This window comes from Odontesthes bonariensis, chromosome 2 (genome assembly GCF_027942865.1).
Source record: "Odontesthes bonariensis isolate fOdoBon6 chromosome 2, fOdoBon6.hap1, whole genome shotgun sequence".
NCBI classification, from domain to species: Eukaryota; Metazoa; Chordata; class Actinopteri; order Atheriniformes; family Atherinopsidae; genus Odontesthes; species Odontesthes bonariensis.
This window is the reverse complement of record NC_134507.1, coordinates 26744091-26769204: the sequence shown is the minus strand read 5'-3', so window position 1 is coordinate 26769204 and position 25114 is coordinate 26744091. Positions and strand designations below refer to the sequence as shown.

At 41.2% G+C, this 25114-nt stretch overlaps 2 protein-coding genes across 2 annotated transcripts; both read right to left on the bottom strand.

Moving 5' to 3' along the window:
* Positions 1 to 347: 347 nt before the first annotated feature.
* Positions 348 to 10525, bottom strand: crls1 (cardiolipin synthase 1). The gene is made up of 7 exons (XM_075480624.1): positions 9940 to 10525; positions 6422 to 6559; positions 6051 to 6180; positions 5856 to 5941; positions 5076 to 5144; positions 3570 to 3661; positions 348 to 885 (listed from the first exon to the last, which is right to left on the bottom strand). The coding sequence occupies exons 1-7, from the start codon at positions 10369 to 10371 to the stop codon at positions 789 to 791; spliced, it is 1044 nt and encodes a 347-aa protein (XP_075336739.1). The 5' UTR covers positions 10372 to 10525; the 3' UTR covers positions 348 to 788.
* A 281-nt stretch (positions 10526 to 10806) lies between these two features.
* On the bottom strand, positions 10807 to 22282 carry mcm8 (minichromosome maintenance 8 homologous recombination repair factor). The gene is made up of 20 exons (XM_075483262.1): positions 22133 to 22282; positions 21851 to 21905; positions 21662 to 21744; positions 21383 to 21532; positions 21004 to 21101; positions 20641 to 20839; positions 20383 to 20468; positions 19052 to 19197; positions 18722 to 18796; positions 18499 to 18637; positions 18174 to 18204; positions 17933 to 18070; positions 17676 to 17736; positions 17481 to 17561; positions 17126 to 17321; positions 16825 to 17038; positions 15343 to 15552; positions 15173 to 15249; positions 13890 to 14079; positions 10807 to 11458 (listed from the first exon to the last, which is right to left on the bottom strand). The coding sequence occupies exons 1-20, from the start codon at positions 22280 to 22282 to the stop codon at positions 11366 to 11368; spliced, it is 2472 nt and encodes an 823-aa protein (XP_075339377.1). The 3' UTR covers positions 10807 to 11365.
* Between the last annotated feature and the right edge of the window lie 2832 nt (positions 22283 to 25114).

The following is a 25114-nucleotide window of genomic DNA, read 5'->3' as shown; positions in this document are numbered from 1 at the left end:
ATTTAACTCCACTGTGCAATTAATTTTTCACAATACGAATTAATCTGTCATTTGGTTTCCTGCTTTCAAAGCCACAGACGATGAGAAACAGTTCGGGCCAAAGCGAGACCTGAAGACATAAATCAGGAGATTTAAGAAAACCGTTGGATAAATAATCAAATGAAAATAACAGCTTTATTAACTAAAGATATGAATCGGAGGCTCTGAGATGACATTTCTGGGGACTTGGTGACACCAAAAAGAATCGGGTTAAAGAGGACGTGCTGAAGACGGCTTCACGTTTCAAAGCTCATTCTTAAAAAAACACACCTACATCCATCAGTCAGACACCTGCAGAGGAACCAGAGCTGATTTTCCTTTTTAATCACAAATCATTGGCTTACAAAACTAACAGTCACGTGACACTCTTTTAGTTGACGGTGCGTCCGGATGATTGAGGGAACAGCTGGTGGCTGACCAGCCGACACGTGGCCGACCTGCATAATTCGGGCTGTGGGTGGATGGTCTGTTGATATTCGTGTTTGCTGTTTATTTCTGTGCACTTGGCTCGGGACCAGACCGGCGGCAGGGCTGCCGTGTCTCTGTAGTGTTGCAATAAACCATCTGCGGCTTCAGTTGTTTTCTGTGTCGTTGCCATGGCGACCCATAAATGGTTGTCACAGCTACTTGTTTTCAGAGCTCCTGGCGATCGTCCATCTGCACGTCCATCGTTTGTCACGGCCGACGAGTGTCTCTGCAGAGGCTGCTTCCAGCTTTTGTTCCCGACTCCTGTGCGTTTCCAGCTGCGGTTATGACGGGGATTTGGTGTTCAGCACCTTGACCGTCTTGCGGCCGTAGTGCCAGTAACTGTAGCCCGATGCCGTTGTCGTCACAGCTGTAATATACCTGAAACAGGAGACGTGACAGAATTCAGACCGCTATTTCATTCAGACGAACAGAACGGTCTAATATTTCTATTTCAAATGCTGCTTGCAAGAAATTACTAGTTGTAGTTGCCCTCGGTGGAGGCATCAAGAAAAACATTGCAGAAGATGAAAAACACGATAAAAATAGGGAAAAGTAACATTTTAAAGGGGAAATTTTATGTGAAAATCCCTTTTTTCTGTTCTTGAGGCGTATATTTACATGTCTGGTGAGCAGCAAGTGTAAAATACAAACCGTTTATTTAGTCTTTGTTTGAAAGTTAGTAATTTAAGGAGTCATTCTGATTCTCATTTCAAAATTACATCGCTCCTTAAGCTCCCTCCACCTCCTCCGCTAAGCCTCAACCTCTGAGCTCCAGCTTCTGGTGGAAATGTTCTGCTGTCAGCTGCACTGAGGAGCATGCATCTTCCATCAGGCAGCAGCCACAGCGGATATCAGAGCCCAGTGGGTAAACTCTGAGGCTAATGTTCCAGCAGAGTTAGCTAAAGACTGTCTATGTGCAGCAACCACTTTCATCCCACTGTCTTAACAACTTGGTCCAGACTGAAGAAACTGAGCCACAAAGAGGGATCAGTTCCAACTCTCAGAGCCTGAACTTCTTATTTTTTCCTTTAGCAGCAGCTAACGCTAACAGCTTAGCTAATGAGGATGATGTACACACACTTCTAAAGAGTTATTGCTGCTACTCTCTGAAAGATGAACATTATTGTTACCACATTACTTTGTTAGCTGAAGCTTTCTAGTTGAACGGTTACGTTCTGTAACTCAGAAAACTGGCAGCTGTGTGGATGAGGTGTGATTGTTGCATTGAACGCCGTGTACCGCTCTCGGTAAATGTACTTAGTAACGGCACAGACTGCAGCTGTTTTGTTGTCTGACAAGCTACAGATTTTAAAGCAACACAAAATAATTTGGCACATTTTTGCTCTTTGGCTCCCCCTACAGTTCAGAGGCCACAAAGACGCCATCAAAAGCCCACAAAAAATCTCAAGCGTCCTTAAAGCAAAGCTGGACACCAAACTCTGCCATAGACTCACATCTCTCTCTATATATACATATATATGCCCCTGGCAGCTCTAGGGCAATTCAGGGCCCAGGAATGTGAATAACAAAAACGTCAATGTACTTGTAAGTCACAATCACATAGTGTTGCTTTTAAATGCAAATGTATCATTCAGCATAAATAAAACAAAGTAGGAATCGATGTAAAGTAAATAGTTAGAAAACAGAGTATTTTTTTATATATAAAAAAAAAAAAAAAAAAATAAAATAAAATCACAGCTGATCGTGATGATTTACTTGTTACAAATGTCCGCCTTACAGTGATCCATACGTGTGCACGTGTGAGAGAACGGGGCTCTCCACTGATCGCTCAGTGTGTCGCTCTTAAACAGCCAAACTGAAATCAGGTGTGGCGTTTGCTTTTGACAGCTGATTAAATATGTCAGACAGCAAATAAAGACTCCCGTCATGATGTCAGTCAGTTTAACATTTTTATAAAAAGGTTAGGGAGGTACGATAAAATGTCTTCACCGAGCACGATTTCTGCTCCAACTCAAAAATGAGCGAATGTAATGGTTTTAAGTATGTTTACTGTTGAACACAAAGAAATAATATACATAGTGTTTTGTTTTCATTCATGGTGGTGCCTGGAGAGAAGCCAGAACACATTGTGATTTGTGTCTTTGTACGAGAGAACTTGTGATAGCGTTAGCACACTGATTTGCTAATCGAGCGATCCATGATCAGCTGCTCTGGTCTTGCAATAATAAAGCGATAGAAAAAATGCATTCGAACAATAACGCGTTTAAAATGCCAATACTTGAATATTATTTTGTTTATTTTTCATTGTACATTGATTTCTTCAAAGTTTTTACGTCTGCGTAAGGGAAACGTGTTGCTGCTGCTCGTCCATTACAACACTGGACGTGACGACAGTAAATTCCCCTTTGAAGGTAAACTCTTTGCTTATTAATATGTTTTATGTCTGTACTCATGTTCTCTGTGTTTTAAGAAATAAGGTTGAAGTTAAATCTGTCTACAGTAACAATGCTGGCTTGAGTAGGTGCAGCTCCACTTAAGTTTTGAGCAGCGGTGCAGTCGACACAAATGTACTGTTTATGTGCAATGTTTAGCACTCAGGAAAGATGAAAGCTGTTGAATATAAGAATATTTCATTAATGTTTGTAAATGCACAGTGCAGCATGTGTTAATACTATGTTATTGCTGTAATAATACATTTTGTTGTCTATATTAAGGGTACACCACTTGGATATGTGTATTGTATTGAGATTTTGGCAACTAATAGTCATATTCCTATATCTTGTACCATTTTATATGATGCTTTGTTGCTAAAAATATTGTTTCTTATGAAAAATTCCATTACAACACTGGACGTGACGACAGTAACATCATGTCTTGTGTCTGTTCTTCACTATTCCCCTTTGCAGGAAGGGGAGGTGTAACATGAACACACTTAACCTGAACAATCTGCTGAGAACAAACAGCATTTGTGTGCTCAAGAAAGATGAAGCCATTCGTCTAATCTGTTGCTTTGACCCTGCACTGAACACACTGGAAAGAAAAGGGCTATTAAAGGGTAAGTGGATGGCACTGGGACTGTGTTCACATGTAATGTGGTTTACCATAAACAAGGCAGCAGGACGCTGTCTGTATAATGGAAGACCGGAGCAGCCAGAGAGGCAGCAACCAGGAAGAGCTGGATCACCGTGTTGGCCTAAAGAAACAAAACAACACAACACGAGTCAGAGGAGAAACAGGAAGACGAAACATTCACTGACTTTTTGGCAGATAAATCAACTTCTCAAGACAAGCACTTTGATCTTCTCAATGTCTGTAGACAGACCTCAGCCTTCATTATAGAGCATTCATTCAACACCTTTCTAATGCAAATGTGACGCAAAATGCTTTACAGAGCAAAATACACAATTTTCAATCAAACTGACCACAAATTTCAGGGTTAAAAGCATTATTATTCATGTCTATATGTTGATTTTTTTAATTTTTTTTTTTTTGTAAAGCATCGTGTTCTGTAATCAGTCACCTTACTTGGTGGATATTCATTTGAAAACCTTAGTTTCCACAGCTGGAAAGAACTTTAAAGCAGCCTTTAAAACATCAGAAAATATGATAATCGACATTTCCCATGCGTATAAAGGACAGTGCATCATTTGGCTGTTTATCCCTTGGATCAGAAACACAGAGAAAAACACTGAAGAGGCAGAGTTTAAGCGTTCGTAAACGCAGCCGCCTCAGAGAGACGCACTGATGCCAAAACTAAAAGAGTTGCTTGACATGAAAGCAGAGGCAAAGAAGAGGGCGATTATGCAGTGTGGCTGATATTGGCTGAGGTGCAGGAAATCTGGAGCTGTCAGGAGATAAAGAGAGGGTGGGCTGCTGCTTTACCAGTAAAGAAATCTACACCCCCAGCAGAGAGCACTGCTCCGATTATGACACCTAATTCATACACTTGGACATACTTCAGTCAATATCTCAAATCCCCCCCCCCCCCCCCGTGCATGTAAACAGAAGGTCGGGGGTCCAGTTAACTCGACTGTGCATCCAACTGTGCATGAAGAGACAAACTCAGAATTATCCAGATTGAATTCTGCTTTACTCAAGACTTTAAAAGGTAGGCGTTTTTTTCCTTCATTTATTCGCTGTCATTCATGTCAGATATTTCAACTGTGAAAACTTAAAAGAAAAACAAAGCCCAGATGTTTGTTTTTGTCTGCCCAACAGCGTCCAAATGAAGCACAAACACGAGAGTACTTTGGAGACATCCGAATGCTAATTCTCAAAAATAGTTCAAGCATCACAGTTTCCTTTGTATGAGAAGGTTTATTCATATTCTGTTCAAATGGGGTGCAAAGCTAAAGAGGTTCGGCAGTTTCATTAAACAGCCAACATGACGGGGTGCAGAACAGGCTGTGCAACGGTCACATGATCAACCTGAGCTCATTCAGCTTGGCGAGTATTGATCAGTTTCTCATAAACTTTCTTTAAGTCAGTCGTGTTACTATTTGTTTTTTCTCTAACTCAACTACCAGCGGCAGCAGGACAGTTTGGGTTTCTGTGTTTAATCGTGAAAATCAATGTTGGTACAGAAACGTAAAGCTTGTGTTTCTCACCTTGCTGAAGAGTGTGGGCTTGAGTTGTGCTGTAGTGTAGCAGGGGTTAAAAAACTTACTAAGGGTCACCTGCAGAGACAAAGGAAAGGGATTACATAACAGTCATGATAAGACAGATTACTCCAGGAGAAAGTCAGACCTCACAATCGCTTGGCGCCATTTTCTCTGCCTTCGTATCACTGCCTGCTGCCGCCTGCCGACAGCCGTGCCTGTTACGGTGTTTACTGCTCGGTCTACACAGCAGGCAGTGATACGAAGGGAGAGAAAATAGCGCCAAGCGATTGTGAGGTCTGACTTTTTCTGGAGAACGATTTTGGGATGCAAATGTATTACTCTTTTGAACGCATATTGTTTTGAGAAGCAAGACGCTTTATTTTCGGGACCCCAGCAAACTAGCCGGACTACCTTCGTCAACACCAAAACGAGGCTGGAACTCGGCTCACAGGACGCAGCAGGGGGAAAGAAAATGTTCATAAACAATATTGCTAATATGGGATGTCATACAGCTTCATGTCAAAAGAGGCGAACTATCCCTTTAAAGATGTAGAGTTTCCAAATTCTGTTGCCTAAAAGCAAGTAAAGAGCTCGGCTCGTGCTTCCAGAAACTGCTGCTAACCAAATATAAATGCACCACTAGAGGTCCGACTGTCCAGAATCTCAACAGGTTCATTTTACGTTCACATCAGGCAGGTTTGTAAAAAAGATATATACATGTTTCAGTGCCCAAAAAGCTTTGTCAAAGTGTACTCATTTGGATTGAAGTGTGTTTTTTTTTCTCACCGGTGGAGGTACAGTCTTGTATCGGACCCAGAACACAGCAGCTATCAAACCAATGTCCCTGAAAATCACCAAAGCGGTCAGTGGAGCTGAAACAGAAGACAACAGTTAATATCTGTGCTGCACCCATTCCCCTTTAAAGACTTGAAGCTGCTTGTTGGATCTTTGAAATTAGAAAGTGTGAGACACACATGGTACCTGGTATAAGTTCAGCATAGGTGAGACTGACGTACAAAAAACTGATGAGAATCTTGTCAGCCAGCGGATCGAGAGCACTTCCCAAAGCGGATTTCTGAGTGGGCCACCTTCTGGCAATGTATCCGTCCAGCTGAGACACAGAGAGGCAGAAACACTGTAAAACTCTGAACTAAATGAGTCTTAATCTAAGCTGGAAATACAATTAATCAGTCAATATCAACATGAATCACTGGGTTTCTGTAGTTGGGGGTGTTAGATTCCACGTGTTAAACGTTTAGAAGCATTTAAATCCTAAAGACATTTGTAATTCTGAACAGACTAAGAGGAACTCAGCAGAGCAGCATATCTGTGGGGAAGTGTGTCTGCATTACCAGGTCCGTCGCTCCAGCCAGCGCGAACAGAGCCAGGCTGAGGTCAAAGTGCTGCTGGATGATCAGCTGACCCAGAAATGGAGCCAGCAAAATCCGACACACACACAGCAGGTTGGGGATTGTCCACGGGTTCTCGTACTGCAGGGGGACAGGTTGCATACATGTGTTAAAAATGTGAGTTTACAGATCAGAGACGCAGTGGAGCAGCATCATTGAACACAAGAATAAACACCAGGTTGGTACGCGTCTGTCCAGTTCTCACCTTACTTTTTACTGAATCAGATTAGCTGTGTGAGGATAGAAGGTCAAAGACTTACACAAAATAAACTTTGAAATTTATCTTTCTGCGTTGCCTGCCGACTTAAATGAAGCCCTGAGGTGCACCATCACCTCTAAAAACTCTTTCCTCAGCGGTTTGATATCTCGCTTCCTCATTGAGGTGCTTTGATAAATGCTTTTCTATGTGTTATTACATATTTCAGAGCATCATTAGTTACTAGGAGTATATCTGGCCTTCATTTCTTTATATTTTGCTTGCAGTGATCCAGACTTTCTGAAGATCTTCAGTGTTTCTTTAGACATTGGCTGCTCCCCCCCCCCAATAATTTTCAGAGGATTGAGTTTTCTTAGGCCACTAAACTATGAATCATTCAAGCATAAAGCACATTAAATATGTTTTTAGCAGCAACAAGGTGATTCCCAAAGAGCTGTTAGCTGAAAACTTGGCATATCTCAGCATGGTGTGCAGTGTGTCCTTAAAACATTTGAGGAAACTGGACAAGTGGAGGACAAAAGAAGAAGTGTCAGGCCTAAAGAACCATCTACAGCAGATGAACAGGATCTGAAAGTGATGTCCTTAAGAAAGAGGGAAAATTCCAGCAAAGACCTGACACGGGAGATGAGAGATGCATCTGGAGCTTCAGCTGATCCATCTGCTGTTGGCCCGAGCCTCATCAGAAATGGGCTCCATGGAAGGGTGGCTGTCAGGAAGCCGTTCTTAAGGAAGGGAAACAGGGAGAAAAGGCTGAGCTGTGCCAAAGGACACAAGAAGTGGACTGAAAATCAGTGGCAGCAGGTCTGATGGAGGGATGAATCCTCCCCAGAGCCCGGAGCTCAACATTACTGAAGCAGTGTGGGATCATGTTGGCAGAGAACGGAACAAAAGGCAGGCCACATCCAAAGAAGAGCTTTGGGATGTCCTTCAAGAAGCCTGGAGAACTATTCCTGAGACTCCTTAAAGAAAGGACAGGAAGCTCGTCTGAAAGGATAAAAGAGCTCAGACCAGATATTCACTTTAAAAGCTGCTCAGAACTGTACAAACTCTGTTTTAGCCTTATATGCTGTAGTTAAACTATTTCCTGTTTTTCTGGAAATGTATCAAGAAATGATGAGCAGCTCGGCACATTTCTACAGTACTGTATATGCCAGTGGCCACCAGCCTGCCTCTGTAAATCACCAGAAAACAATTATAATCCTCTACATTAGACTGAGGTAAAGATGAGCCATTCAGCAGCTTATCTGCGCACCCCCCCTCCCCTGCAAACTCTGAAGGATTCTGTATGAAATCACTTTATCCAATGGCAGCTAATTTATTAAATACAACAGTTGTTAAAGCTACTGGATTTAGTCTAATTTTACCACCCAGTAGGATTTTAAAGTCTAGCCCAGCAAACTAACCCGTCTTATTCTGCAATTTTACATCTCTAAGAAGAGAATATTTATGCTTTAAAAAGCCTTATAGATAAAAAAATAGTAACCTGCTACCAATGCAATTTAATTACTCTGATCCTATCCCCTCTGTTCCAATCATAACCACCTTAGGTTTTAAGCAGTCCAACACTGGGAACTGCTTTGAGATTCTTAATTCCATAGTCGGTAGTCCAGAGCATCCACCCCAATGATCAGCAGTTATTCGGGGCAGCTGGGAGTCTGGGTTCCCTCCAGGATAAGAATCAGCAGTATATCCAACCTGGTCCCTTCTTCTGTAAGATTCTGCTAGTGGTCCACAGGATTCATTTCGGTGTCCTCAGACAGGAGATAAATGAGCACCGAGACTCAAAAACCTACAGTTTTTATTCCGTCTCGAACAGTGTTGACGCTCACGTCATTGGATGGCGAAGGGACGGCACAATCAGTGCCAAGATGAACACACAGTTCTGACAAACAACAGATTAGTCCAGTCGTAACAATTATCAAACTAACTTGCATTGTAAAATACTGTCGTGTTACTGCTACTAAATCAAACTCTTCTATCTGCAGCTCAGACCTTGACACAGAAAAACAAACTTGTTTCACAAGAAAGAAACATGACACACAGAACAATGTGCTTCACTAACCCTTAGGAGGTCCTTTAATAGTCAAATGTAAGCCTGGTGGACATCTGGTGGACAAATATGAACATTTAAATGGAAAGACAGCAGTCCAAAATCAAATCTTAACAGAAAGGAATGCATTAATGTCTTTTCAATGGGACATTTTCTGTCATTGGGAACAAATTTGTTGGTTTTTGCGAAGCTTAGTTTGGCTATATTCATTCAGCACAGCCTAATCGGCTTTAAAATAAAATAAAAATTTAAAAAGCTGAACGGCTCAGGATCTCCTAAAGGCTAAAAACTTTCTAGCCAATGTTAAATACCTTCAATCAACACAATCATAAACATTATTTCATCATAAAAATCCTAATTTTAGCAATAACAAAACAGCATGTGATAATGAAAACTGATCCTCCTGCTGTGACCTCCACATTAGGCAAGGCAAGTTTATTTGTGCAACACAATTCAACAACAAGGCGATTCAAAGTGCTTTACAGATACATTAAAACAGAAATAAAAAGCATGATTTAAATTTTAAACAAAAAAGAAAGAAATAAGAACAATAGATAGAATCAGATAAAATCAGAAGTTAAAATGTGATTAAGTTTTGAAACTCAAACTTCAGATTTGGAGCTTTATTCAAATGCAGCTGAAAATAGGTGTGTCTTCAACCTGGACTTAAACACACTGAGTGTTTCAGCTGATCTGAGGCTTTCTGGGAGTTTGTTCCAGACATGTGGAGCATAGAAGCTGAATGCAGCTCCTCCATGTCTGGTTCTGACTCTGGGAACTGATAGAAGACCAGATCCAGATGACCTGAGGGGTCTGGAATTTAGTTTATAGTCCATATGTTCATGGATATTTTGAAAAAGCAGACTTTTCCCATGTGTTTGCACCCATCGTCCATATGTAAACTCAGTTTTTGGGCTTTTTTTTGTTTTTACCTGCTCTCCTCTCAGGACCTCCTGATTCTGTCATTTCACTGTATTTGGTATCAATTCAAAATAACTTAATTTTAAGTCTTTTTATAGTTTGTCAAGCTTCTGATCTTTATAACTAGTAGCAGCCGTTTACAGGAATAAATAAAGTAGTACTAAATGTGCAGGTCACCTCGCCTGTCCTTCCATGTACTAACCCTTACACAGGTGTGTGACACAAGTGTCGTCACCCCTGCGGTCTGTGCAGGTGTAACAGCTCAACACTCACCAGCTCCTTGAACTTGAACAACCCCTGTCCCGGAACCACACCTCCTTCCTCCCCTTTTTCCGGAGACTTCTCGGACTTCCCGCTGCAGAGTCCTCGAGCTCTGAGGGACAGCAGGGACCGGAAACTGGCCACTGACCTCCCGTGACCTCCTCGATACACGAGCACGGTTCCTCGTGCGTGCCAGGGAGTCTGTTTAATCTGCTGGAGGATCCCACTTCGGCACGCGACGCGGTTTTCCGTCCATTTGAGCCCGAAGAGCCACGGCCCGTTGAACTGCGGTTGCTGTTGCAACCTCGCGCACTCGGTGACACTCATGTGTCCGAGCCGCCATAATGCGGGCTCGAGCCGGCACACGCCCGCGCACCGTGTAGGAACATTCGCTGCGTAGTAAAGCAGTGGCGTGGAAATCCGCCGAAAACACGCCGTCATCATTCTCACGAGCCCCACGTTACCGACCAGCTGGCATTGTTACATCCGCCCGCGTGGTCATGATGAAGTTGCCGATTCTCACAGTCGGAGCTTATAGGAGCCCAGCTCCAGACTGCAGGCTGCCATGTTGCCGTAAACCGATCCGGCACACGGTGTCGTAAAGTGTTGTTTTGAAATGTAGCTCTTTTTCCAAACTCTTTCCAACAGAAAGACGTCATAGAAAAGTCTTAATGATATATTTGGATAAAAGATTAACACTAATGTTAGTTTTACAGAACATATTTAAAGTATTGTGGTCATATCGTGTCATATTCAGTGGCCGAACAAGTAGAAAACACACAAACAAATGTCTTCACGGGTAAGAATATTTTATATTAACCAATATGTACACTATACCACCGGAAAAAAAAAAAAAAAAGTATTACAGATGTATGACAAATTCAATTATTAACCATCTTCCTGTTTCAGATTGAAACAAAAACAGACTAAATATAAAAGAAAAAAAAAGACTGGTTCCCAAGCTACTAAACAATGGACATTTATACATATATACAGTATATAAATAGCATTTTCCTCTCCAAAATTAAGGCAAATTAGTAAGATGTTTCTACCGCAAAATTGAATAATACATTCAACCAGAGGTACGTTTTGTCACAGTGAGGGTGTAATTGTGTTCTATAAAACAACATGTGCACGAGCTGTTTTCAAATCTGGAACTGATTTTATACGTCTAACCCCTCGATTTTGAGTTAATGTTACTTCATGACGCTGTGGTGAACATGCAGGGAGATAATCTTCCAACAGTTTGATAAACTGCCTTTTCTTTATCAGCTGGGATTGTCACAGTGTTTTTGGAGCGTCACAGCGTTGTCAGCTTGTTGCAGATTAATGGGATCCTCGTACAGTTCCTTCTATTTTCAGATCGTCTCATTTACATTTCATTCCGTACACTGACCTTGGAGTAAAGTTTGTTTGTACTCTGAGTGTGTTGTTGTTGTCAGACAGTCTGCAGCTGATACAGCTTGGGCCCTTTCTTCAGCAGGAAACCCTGTTCGTTCAGGGAACTTAAAAGACCTTGAAAATCCATCACCTGGAAGAAATCAACAGTAGACTGAATAAAATGTCCAAATGACAAGTAAAAACAGTGTTTTACTGAACACTAGAAGCAGACTTCACTGCATGTATTCAGAGATAACATATAATAATGTTGTTGACAATATTTGACCATTTTTTTCTAGGGCTGGGCAACGATTAAAATGTTTAATCTAATTAATCACATGATTTCCCTGATTAATCACGATTAATCTCATTTGTACACAAAATCCAAAAATTAATCCAAAAGTAGTGTATAGCTTTTAGCATTTAGTTTTATTTTAAATGTGCTGCCATATGAATGAAAGTGCCATAACATTTGTTGTGCAAACACACTTTTAACATCAGCATCTTTCTGTAGTTTTTATGTAGAAGCCTCGCTCCACTGTCTGTTTCCTTGAATGACTTGCTGCTATCAGTTGTGTGTTTTGCCTTTAAGTGATATTTTAGACTGGAACTACTACGCTGAGAAGACGATTCAACTTGGCAGTGTTTACAGATGACTTTGGTTCTGTCGACTCCGCCGTCTGGAAGAACTTTAAAATGAAAATGGCCGAGTAAAAGTTCCGTACCCTTCTCCATGTTTGGTGGAAATGCCGATTACTTTCTTTTCCGGTTCCGCAGCAGACAGCAACAGACTTTTACAAAATAAAATAAAAAATTAAAACCTGCGTTAATGCGCGATAAAATATTTATCAGCATTAAACAATTAACGAGTTAACGCGATAATAACGAGTTAACTCGCCCAGCCCGATTTTTTTCCAATGCTTAGTTAGTTATTAAATTAATTTATCAGTTGACAGTCTACTCCAGCAGTTATTTATCCCCTTGGAAACTCTGATTTTGAAGGTTTTGCCATGAAAAAGTCTTTAAATGGCTTCTGGTATGACTATTGAATCATCGGGGATCTGTCAATATGCTGATCTTACCCTGCATGTATCTTTGCTCTGTTTTGCTCCAACTCTTTATTTTATTCTCTGTTTAGCACTACTAATACTCGTTTGTTCCCACATGACTAAACTAAAGAAGAAGAGGAAGCTTAATTACAGAAGGTTTTATGTAAGTGGAAGTGTGTGAATGATTGTTTTCAGCTTCTCTGGCTCTCTACAGTGTTAGAAAGGAACCACTCGGCCCGACTGAAATCCTAAAGTGTTTAACTTTGATATTTTATCACAGAACAAATGACAGTTGATGGCAGCCGCGGCCGCTGTATTTGGGCAGGATGGGCAGAGCCCCGCCTTCCACACCCCCAACCTTTCTTTTATAGATAAAATATAGATAATTATAAATTATAGATAAAATATTTATTTCAACTTCAATCACAGTGGGAATCGTATTACACCATATTGTGGCTTGTGACGGACTTTGCGAGTGGAATCTGTTTTTATTTTCGCTGAAATATAGCCTACCTCCAGTGTGGCTGCTTAACGTTAGATCTATGGCCATTGGCCAGGGCAGATGTCTGGTCTGCTCTCAGCTAAGCCCGGCCCCGCCGAACTCTCGAGCACATTCTACCAATTAGAATCACTGTAGGCCCCTACGTAGCATAATATCATGTAACATTTAGCGCACCTGTATAGATGCTATTGGGGCAGGTGTATGATCTGCCCTGGACATGGAATGGACTCAAAGGGTTTAAGAAATATTACCCCGCCCATCTATCAATATCACCTACAAACTTGTTGGATAAAACGGATAACTATGTCGGATTTGATGAAGGCTATTGGCTGTTTAATCCGGATTCACGTTTGTGGTAAGTAAAGATTTTACTTTATAGTTGCTATCTTACAAAGTTTAAGTGATTGTGAACGAAGTCTTTGCAAAATGGGAAACTGGGAGTGATTTAATGAAATATCTTAGCTTGATGAGCAAAGCAATGTTGAGACAGTAAACAATGTGTTGACAGCTTCGTACATGTACAGTAGGTTACTTGTCTGCTACCTTAGGTTGGAGCACTGTCGGTGTGTGTGACATGAATCATTTTTTCGGAAAAGGAAAAAAAAAACACGAGTCCAGCAAGGCGCATCTGAGTTGTGCCATGAAATTAGCCATGCAATGCTTTGTGACAAGTTTCCCTCTAATTGAAACGTAGGCAGTATTAATTCCTTTCACAAACTTTCTCTTCGCTCATTTTCACGTGGCTTTTGTGTTTGTTGTATGGCAGGCTTTTATGCGAGTGCGCACATCCCCCCCCCCCCTGCGTATGGTTGTATAGACTATTGGCCTATTGCGTATGCTCCATAAAAGCTTCCATTTTGATAACGCAGATCATCTGCCCCGCCTATTTTCCAGATAACGAGCCGCTACTGGTTGATGGAGATATTTAAAGGCAATGCCACGTGATCCATGCACAGTTTAGTGCACGTACAGATGGATGCGTGCACAGTTAACTTCACTGTTTTGACAGGTTTACATCTCGGTGCGTTCACCTTTATGTTCAGTTTGTCTGCGATAGATCGAAGCATCTGTAGATCAAACTGCTTCTGACTGGTCCTCTGAGCGTGCGAGTGCAGCGCGTTGACCAGCCGCTTCGCAGCACCGCGCTGACTCATGCCGGACCCAAGCTGAGAGCGCTCAAAGTCCAGATTGCCCAGCCCATCTGAATATGTGTCGGCCAGACTGCAAAAACACAAACAGATGGAAAGATTTACATCACAGAACAGTGCACTGTAGCTCAGGCGTGCAGTTTTAGAAGCTGTATGCTTTCACTGTGAATATTGTGCTGCACAGAAATGTCAAAGCCCATCTTTGTGAGGACATTTTGCACTTATAAGGAAAAAAAGATGAGAGGACTGAGAAAAAAGAAAGAAAATAAACATTTTTATGTTGGATAAAAAGCAAAACAAACATGAATTCAATTATTTAACTGAAAGACAGAGACAAGCAAATAAAAACACATCATATGAAATAGAAGACATAGAAAAATACTTTATTCAAAATTCAAATTAGTCAAGTAGCTCAAAATAATTAATATTTACAATGATTATTATTATTAAAGCTGCCGTCGGCAGGTTTTCAAAATTCTGAGTCTAAAGTCGGAAAATTCGAACTGATACAACTTTCAGGTCCCTCCCCCTCTGTGGACGAGGTTGTGCACGTGAGTTCACACCAGTGTGCGCGCACACAAGCTGGGGGCAGACTCACGCTCAGCATGGAAGACGTGGGTGGTGACTGTTCTGCTCAGATAATAGATAAATAATAAACCTAACGTGATTGGTTAAAAACAGCCGGGAGTGCTCGATTTTTGCAAGCATGATTACAGGCTTCAGAGGGAGCTACAGAATTCGGGATTTTTCCTAAACAGCCTATTTAATATTCTACTTCCAGAATCCCATGACAGTTCAAGCTAATATCACTAAAAAAAATTTGCCGACCGCAGCTTTAATAATAATAATAATAATTAATATTTACAATATTAACAACAACAACAACAACAATAATAATACCAATTCTAATAAAAAAATACTACTAACTAATAATAAATGACTAAAAAAAAAAAAATAATAAAAAAATAATAATAATAAAAAATAAATAAATAAATCAACCAATCAATTTGAGAAGAACTCAGCAGTCACTGTTAAAAAGCCTTATGGCTGTGGGAACAAAGGACCTTCTGAACCTCTCAGTCCTGCAGCGTGTAGAGCGTATATCACATTTAAAGACTCCCCTTTACATTTGTTAAAGTAAGTGTAACCCATGAACATTGAGTTACCTGTGTTTCATGATCTCCACCACATCCTCAGCGTCACTGTTTGTGGCCGTTTCTCTGAGCTCCAACTTCGCTCTTGCCTGCACAAAAACACACAGTAAACGGAAATAATTGTAACTAGGAATCTTGTTCCTTCTGTTCTGGATGTGTCGGGTGAGAACACGTAAACCTGCCTCAGTCAGTCTGATGAGGGACTCCAGCTGTCGTGTGGTGATGGGCGTCACATCGGCAGAGTTGGCCTGAGATCTCAGCGACAGGTAGAAGTCCTGAAGGGTCTGTGCTGCTTCGGGAGAGATTGTGGGATGGACATACTGACGAGCGTAGCTGACGTATTTCCTCAGCAAGCACGCTGGAATCAGGTCGAGAGTTTCACCTGCAGAAGCCTTGAAACAGATCGCAAATTATGCAAAGATTTCTACAGAGGAGATAAAACCTGAATCTGAAGAAAATGTGAGATGATACTAAGAATGTTTTCGGTAGACAGCTCTGCCTGAATCCTTAACAGACGCTGGGATCAAGTGTACTGACAAATTCAATCTCTTCTGGAACTTATGACCCAGTAGGATTCATGTAGGTCTTTCTGGATAAAGACTGCTTGGCTAACAACCTGCGTCTCGTCCTCAGGACGTCGCACACAAACTGGAATGAGTGGATAAGAGAGCAGGACAGACTGACAGCCTGTGTCTCTGCTCCCTGAACCGTCCCTCTGCTCCACATCTGTTAAGATTTCGAAGGACTTTGCACCAATCTGTCTGCGCTGGATGAATACCCAAAATCCTTCACTGTGCGCCAAGTGACATCAGCGAACAATGATGTCTATGTGCTACCACAAACAAGCCCACAGTCTGAGTGTCATCAGACCCAGACTGGGGAAGGTTTGACACTGTGGATCCTGAATTACTTCTAGACAGACAGGAAAACTGGGTCAGGCTGCCTGGAACAGACATCTTGGGATTTAGACCATACTTAAAGTCACAGGACAAGTAGTCAGTATTGATAATTATGAATCCGAAGTCCTAAAGGGATCAATTCTTGAGCCTCTCTATTCCAACCTGTAAATATATTACATTACGGTCATTTTGCAGACGCTTTTATCCAAAGCGACTTACAATAAGTGTGTTCCACATCGGTAGGCAAAAGAACTTCAGGTCACAAGAAATCATAAGTGCATTTCCTTCCAAAACCAAATAGCGAAGAGCATAACTAGTGCTAGAGTAAGTGCTGTAAGTTAGGTACCAAGACAAATGGGAAGACAATTTAGAAAACAAATAAGTGCGTAAGAAGCTGGGACGAAACAGGTGATGTCCTAAGAGGGCGGATCAGGGTAGTGTTTCCTGAAGAGATGGGTTTTCTCATACTGGACTGTGGCTGCAGTCAGCTCCACAGATCATCATACCGGCACTCTCATCAGATCGCCTTACAGGCCTTCTATGTATGTGCATGACAAGTAAACAACCTGGATCCAACCAAACTTTCTTCAGCTAAATACAGAAAAGTCTGAAATAACTCTGAGAAGCTAACACAGTGCTAGCCTTAACATTACATAATGGATTTTGTTTAACTTTGTTTGGTATTCTTCTCTCTCTAAGCTCGATGTAAATGACTCTGAAATGGCTTTATGTGTGAAACATGCTCCAATATAAACATAGTTTTACCTGCAAACGCTCCGACAGCGGCATGGCTGAGTGTTGTAGGAGGATGGAGGTCTCTAATTCATTGTTGGACCTGGTGACCATGGCGCTGCTTGCTCGGCCTTTTCCTGCCCTATTTGCCATGACGTGCTCCGACAGGCGGCGGTCATGTGACTCATCTGGGATGTCCAGGAGGAGGAAGACGACGTCAAAGCGAGAAAGGAGGGCTGAGCCCATTCTATAGACAAAAAGTAAAAACAAGTTAAACATTATCATCATTGGGTTATATCCTTTATCAGAGGCCACGAGGCTTACTTGAACTTACTTAAGATTTTCAGACACAGTCTTGCCTCTGTTGTAATGTCCTCCGATGGGGTTGGCAGCTGCTACGACGGATGTTCTGGCAGGCAGAGAGGAAACTATGCCAGCCTTAGCCAGACTCACAGACTGCTGCTCCATGGCTTCCAGCAGAGCCTGCTGCTGGTTACCCAACTTATCAAACTCATCAATGCAACACAAACCTCAAGAGATCAGAAAAGATCAAATAAGGAAGCTGGACAAGTTGCTTTTATGCCAGAGATTATTTCCTCAAACCCATTGCAAATAATAAAAAGATGTTTTACATACATAAGAGGTGCAAATTCTTCTTCTACACACATTTTTCTGCTCTCTTCTCTTACCTTGGTCAGCCAACACCAAGGCACCGGCCTCCAGAGCGTAATCCCCTGTTCCCGAGTCTCGGGACAAACTCACTGTTAGTCCTACAGAAATAAACAGATAACATTACTTCTCCAAACCCATTCTGTTCTGATAAAACCAAAGAATTATGCAAATCAACAATTTATATCACACTATTCCATTTTAAAATAACTCACCTGTGGTGCTGGTGCTATTGCCGCATACATAGATTCCCCTTGGAGCCACGTTGCACACTGCCTACATAGAGAAAAGCATCAAAAACAAAACACACATGCATGAGTTCAGTTCACATTAGATCTGAAACAGTCCAAGAACGAAATATCACAGTTAAAAAGGGAAGAAAGAAAGAAATTACAACTCCAAGTCTAAACTGGAGCAACAAGTTTATTAATGATTGGATTATTCCAACTGTGTGCCGCATCTTCTGCGTTACCTGTAGCATCTGACTCTTTCCCAGGCCGGGGTCTCCAACTATCAGGATGTGGGGGTCTCCTCTCACCGGGACGCAGTTCTTGCCCGTGTGCTTCTGTCTGCCTCCAAACATGGTCAAAGCGAGGGCAGCTTTCACAAGCTGCAGACACACGGGAACGTGTAATGAAAGATGAAAAGATTCACACCGCAGAGTAAGAAAATCTCTGCGGTCCTTTCAGTCTTGTTGAAAGTGCTGAACTCACCAGATGGCCGTAGATGGCAGGACACAATGAGCTGAAAGAGGCCAACAAAGTGGACATGTTGAGTAATGCGTTAGCAGCATGCTGCAAGCTTTATCACAAACCAGGAAGCTAAATGTCTGGGTGGATGATCAAGATGTAGTGTTTCTAAATCTTTTTCTCTGCTGTGACAGACCTGTAGAAGCTCTATTTGATCTAAGATGCACTCAGACATTTCGAGGCTACGCTAATATAAAATGGCTTTGAATAATGCATTATATGGTTCATCATCATTGGACTTTTCCCAGATTTATCCATTTCAGTTCTATGCAAGTGGTGATAAACTTACTGAACAATAAGTCGGAGCAAGTCAGGCTGTGCCTGGATTTCCTGGATGGCGTACAGCTCCTTCAGACTGAACTCCTCCCCTCCACAGCGATCTTCAAGCGACTCTCTCGACTCCTCATTTCCAAACTTGGACAGCTGGCCTAAACATCCAGAGAAAATAACTCATCACAGAAGTGTTAAATGACAGTCTATCAAGTCTAAACCGAAGAGAAGCCAGATGGTACCTTTGGTGTTGCTGACCGAAGTAGCATCAATGTAGAGAAGAAACAAACACTGATCTTTATTTCCTCTGGAAGAACCTGAACAAAAACAAAAAAACAACACCTTTAAACTTTAAGCTGCAGCAACTTAGAATAAGTGACTGAATAAACCATGCCAAAATGCCTTTCTGCCCTGTGACCATGACTGATGAAGCAGGAGAGCAGCTCTTCCAGGATGGCTGCATTCATGAATGGATCAAATAATCCTTCCTTTCTCAGTCTTGAACAGAATTAGAGATTTCACCGTGATGTGTTCGGTGTAACCTCCCACTGTGATCACATATGTGTTTGTACCATCATTGAGAACTCGAACTATCCCCGTCACAGTAACCGTGTCTCCAGGGACGCAGCTGTCGCAGAGGTCGGCGGTCAGGTGACACTCCACGGTGCGTGGGATTCGCCCAGTCTCCCGCTGCTCTCCACCCATCAACTCCTGAACCCTAAAGCAAGACAAAAGCATTCATTCAAGTAAAGTCTATAAATAGCTTGGAAATGTGCCGTAAATTTGCAAACGAAAGCATTTTTGACACGAGATATTCTTGCACAGTTCATGCTGGAAAGCCACCCATTGTTAGGCTAATTCATCCCACAAATGCTTATTTGCGTGTCAACCAGGGGCGTCAAATGTAAAACTGTGTGCACAGTACGTGGATACACACCAAACATGCACACACTCATGGCTTTGTGAAAATATGCCTTTATAAATCTTCTAAGAGCCTCTCAGTCTTATCAGGGTTAATTTAATTTGTCAATGTGGATCCTTCATAAGTAGAGATCCAAATAAAACAAAGTCTGAGAATTGTGTCTGTAACATCAACCCCGACATCAGTGTGCTCGTGCACAATAGTTGTGTAGCAGGACATGTAATGTTTTGATGAGTAGGCCTGTAGCCCGCGGTGAACTGCTGAACGTGTGTGAGTCGGTGTGTCGCATTTGTTGGAAAACAGTCGGAATTAAAAGCGGCAACACAACAAACACGCATCTAAAACACAATCATCCGCTGCAGTTTTCCCAGTTGGGGAAAAAAAAAACACAACAAGTGGGCCGTCTTCCTCTTCCCGACAGAGCGCAGTCACCGGGGCATTTAGTCGACAAACGAAGTACAAACAGGACAGTGCGAAATGGATTACACTCACAGACAGTGTAGTTCGCTTCATTGCTAAAGAGATGCTGCCCAATATTGTCGCTTATCGCAATAATTTCTGAGACAATTTATCGTGACAGGCCTAGTGATGAGGAACGTGCCACGTTACAGCCATTTAGCTACTTCATTCAAAAGAAACATTCCTCTTAATATGTTCAGGTACAAGAACTGGACTGGAAATGTGTGAAAAAGCAGCCAATATCCACAAAAGAACTACTCCACTCTATACTATATACTCTATACTCTATACTCCAGAGCTTTTGTTCAAGACGACTTTAAAAAAAAAACAGAAGCAAGTCTGGCTGCTTGGAAGCAAAACGAGGGCTGGATCAAGACTTTGCACGGTTACTCCAAAATCCATGCAGAACACAGTTGCTTCAAGCCTGTTTTGGGTGTTTTGTTTCATTCAACAACAGCTGGAACCAGTTATTCACATACTCTGATCATTCAGTGTCACTTTTTACTCGCACAGTATACTTACTTGATGATCTGCCAGTCTACCGTGTGCGTGAGAGGAGAACTACGGATGGGGATGAAGGAGCGACTGCGACATCCAGGCTGGATGCACTAGGTGATAAAAACACACAAATAAAACAAAAACCTGCAGAGACTATCTGCAAGTCTAACAAACAAACACGATGAAGATGCATGCCAGCATATAATGATGATGCGTTTATACACAGTTTTCAAACCATGAAAGTGTAGGAAAGAGGCTTAGATTGAAAGTGTGTATGCACACCTTGGTGGGTGCGGCGTATTTCCCATGCTGCAGCGGCAGAGCCATAGTGTTTGTGCACGTCTGGCACCTGAAGGCCATCCTGGTGCACACAGGTCTGATGTTGCCCACTCTGACCACTGTTCCCTTCACACAAACCAGCCGTCCAAACACGCTTGCACGCAACGTCCGCAACGGCGTCAACGGCTCGTAGTTGTACAGCCTGTGGACGACGTTCAAAGTCAAAGTCAAATTTATTTGGGTAGCACATTTCATGTACAAAACAATTCAAAGTGCTTAAAAACAAGCAACAGTCCAAAGCAGAAATATACTCTTCTTCATTCATGGTCAAGAAGGCAACTTACTACGCCTGACTGTGTGCATTACCTCGCACTGATGTGAGGAATATTGATGATTGGTGTGGAAACGGGAAGCTCGTCCTCCTGCAGCTCAGCAGCTTGTTTCTCCAAATCTGTTGTTAACACCTGAATTACACACACACACACACACACACACACCTGTCAGTATGGTATTCTGGGGAATGATGACACAGATTACAACCAAGTTCTTTAACTTTAGGATTTACAAAGTTTATATAACGTTAACCTCATACTAATAATTGTATATACTTTGGAAAATAGCTATAAAACTGATATAGCTTTCATTTTCAAAATAATTATCAACTCAAAGAGAGACTGGAGTGTGTGTAACTATAAATATGAAGATTTATAAGATATGACAGCGCTCGTTCTGTAGCAACTGATACCTGATGAATGGCCGCTCCCAAACAGTTGAGCATCACCTCTGGCTGTTCCTTCAGGTCGTTAATTATTCCAGGAAGTGCTTTACACACCTTTTTGTCTCCAATCAAGTCTGTGTAATCCACCAACACACTGCCTTGACGCTCAATCTCATCCTGTACGTAAACGCACAAGAGCTGTTCTCACATAAAACCTTTTCTCCACAAAAAAAAAAAAACGTACGAAATAGGCATAAAAAAACTCAAACAAGCCGTTTATTAAACAGAGAGATACACACGACTGACTTTGTCATACAGGTGAATCCTGGAGGCAAAGTATTTTTCAAACACTTTGATCTTCTCCACGCTGGGAGAGCTCTGTATGAAGCCTACACACAGAAAACAAGCATCACAGACACAGAAAGAGACACCCACACAGGTCGGTCCATGAAGATGTTATCATGATGTAAAACAGGCCACAAAATACACACTTACCCTCTGTGAAGTAGAGTGCCCATCCTTTGTACGGACACAAAGCATCAAGAGTAGTCTGACAGGGGACTGTGGGGGACAGTCAAGCAGTTAGGAAATTGTTGCATCGGTTTATTCAGTGTTCAGTTTAATTTGCGTTAGGAAATAACAACTGGAAGAACATTGGATTTTAATACTTAATGAAACGCAGCAGATAATGTTGACAGCTTCTAAAACAAGAGCATTTTATTTCACACGCTGTTAACAAAGAAAAGAAGAAGATTCAGTGGAAAAGAAAGAGCTCACCTCGCTGAGAGCTAAACGCTGCGTTTCCTGATCCTCCTCCGTTAGCACCACCTCTCCAGCCTCCTCCTGAGCCTCTTCCTCCCCCTGCTGATCCTCCTCTCCACGGTCTACTCCTCCATCCTCCTCCTCCTCCTCTCCAGCCACCACCATCACCTCTGCCGTTTCCTCCTCCTGCTGATGCTCCTCCTCCTCCTCTACCTCCTCCTCTCCAGCCGCCACCACCACCACCACCACCACCACCACCTCTTCCTCCTCCTCCTCCTCCTCCTCTCCATCCTCTACTGCCACCCCTCCATGATCCTCTCCTGGAATCGTCTGCACTCATTGCTTTAGAAATAAAGGAAGACAAACATTTGTGAGACTTAACAGCACAAAACACGACACTATTTATTTTCCTGTACCGTATTCTGTAAAACATACAGTAGTTAAATACACGACAACACCAGGAAGTGAGTGGCTAACAGTGATCAGATACCATATTGGCTGCCACCCTCAAAAAGCCAGCAACCTCTTTAATTCATCCCAATTCAGGGAGAACCATTTGAACCAGAGGTTTTGTAAGAGGCCCCCATGAGGGCTTCAAACTGTTGAGGGGAGGTTCAGAGGATGGAAGTGAAGAAATACAAGTTACTGAATTATTTATCTAAAGGAGATCACATTGAATAGCCTAAATGTGTGATATTTGGTTGGATACAGTTCATAGATAAACATAGACATTTGGAGGAATTGTACAAGTTTCCCTACAGAGACACAACCATAAACTTTCCAACCAACCACCTAAAAATGTAAAGCAACCACAGACAAAACAGCCACCAAGAGACCGTTTATTTAATTCTGTTGCATGTACTTCTCCAAAAATAGGCGCTTTTATAATTCTTAAATAAAACATTTGACCGTTTTGACAATGACTGGCTCATTTTGCTGCTTCAAAACACGTTTAACTTAAGTTTACTGAGGTTAGCTACACAGAACCTGTAAAAAAAAAAAAAAAAAAAAAAAAAAAAACACTAAACAGAAACACTATTCATTTATACATTTATTCTGCGTCTTCTAGCTCAACGACTGTCACAACTGTTTTCTCTGTAAAACGTTAAAATACAGCACAAATAGCGTTTCTTACATAGTTTGACAAGCGAATCGCTAGTTAGCAACACATATCTCTGTCATCTGTGACGTTTTTCTACATTTAATATAATAAACCCTAAAGACAGTAACAGCAAATATATACAAACCTTTCCTTTTGTGTCGAATAAATTATTTTAAAAAGTCTGACAACCAAAAAAGGTCCTCTATGTACTACTTTAACCGAAACGTTAAGAACATGTTCGTTACCAAACAAACTGTTAAAGTTCGCGCCACTGACGTCTGACATCACATTTCTTCTTCTATCATTTTAGCAGATCAGCCTTTTGGCTTCTTACTGCCCCCTACAGGATGCCGAAACGACTACAGGTCAATTTCATTGTTTTTGTCTTTTCTTCTTAATTTGATTGAATTAACTAATACAACTTAATACAAAATAACAGAAATACATTTAAATTTTTTTCAGTTAAAATAAGCACTTATTAAAGTATATCTGGAAATATACGTGGAGTAGCATGCCTAACTTAGTTGATTTGACAGACAGTACAGAAGGGCTTATCATGTAAGAAGAATTTATAAGAATATGTAAGAATTTACAGACAGGGATAAAGGGATTTCAACCAAAGAAAATAAGTTTTCTAATTGATGGAAAAATCATTAAAGGCAATGGACACACTACAAAATAGTAAGTTTTTAGAAAAGATCAGGGGAAAAGAAGTATTCCCATTTCAGTGCCTCACATATCGTGTTAGGTACTGATACGGTATTGTGGAGTACAGTCTGAGTATACTATAAATAAATTAAACCTTTATTACTTTGTAATTGATCAAAAGTCTATATGTTAGCATATAATCTATTCCAACACAAAGAAACATAAGGAATGAAGACTTTGTCTTGTTGAAACAAAAGCACAAATATGTCATTAATTGCTCTTATGAGACATAACAAAACAGTTTCTGCCAACAGGAGATTTTAATAGTATACAGATCTCACAAGAGAAAGCATGAAATATAAGATTGAGACACCAGTATTTGGTTACAACCATATCATATCCATACCATAACTAGGGGATTTCTGAAACACTAATTCTACTCTCAGCTTTAGTTTGGAAATGTCTACCTTCTTACTTTTGCTGAATTTCTTGATACCATTAAGGTCATGATTATGTTATTGAATCCTATCGTGAACCAAAGTGAGCCAAGATTACATTGCTGTATGACATATCCAGACTGCACTAAATATAGAAAAGGTCTGCCCTATTTATTACTTTCTGGCTTTGGGGAATACAAATTCCCTCAGAACAAATGTAATGTATTGTATTTAATATTGTATGTGTATGTGACACTGACAAAGAATGTTTATCTTTCCATTAGTTTATAGATTCACAGACCCATAAAACGGTGCCCCGAGACCTTTGGACAGGAATGTATATTGTCTTTGCACAACAATACAAGATAAAGTACTGTGGGAAAATGACAGTTTTATACAGTTTTGATGAATCAATTCTAGATTATTTTAAAATATCTGGATTCTGTAATCATCCATCATTTACACAATGACTCGAATCTCTTGGAAAAAAAGGCTGTAAGGTGATGTTTGTTTTGATAACTGTGCTATCTGTATTGTCTTTTTATGATATTATTTAGACCAATTATGCTTTGCCTTTTACTGATATCATTATTTCCTGTTGAACATGACTGTATTCATCAATCACATAATAATCCAATGACCTCAACCCAAAATGATTTGAGTCATACTGATTCTATCCAGTGAGGACAGCAGTGGACATGAGATTATAAAACTACTGAATACTTTCAAAAGTACTCTGCTGCCCTCTTATGGACATTCTCTGTTATAAAATTAAACAAGCACCAAGTTTGTTACGGGATGAGCTCACCT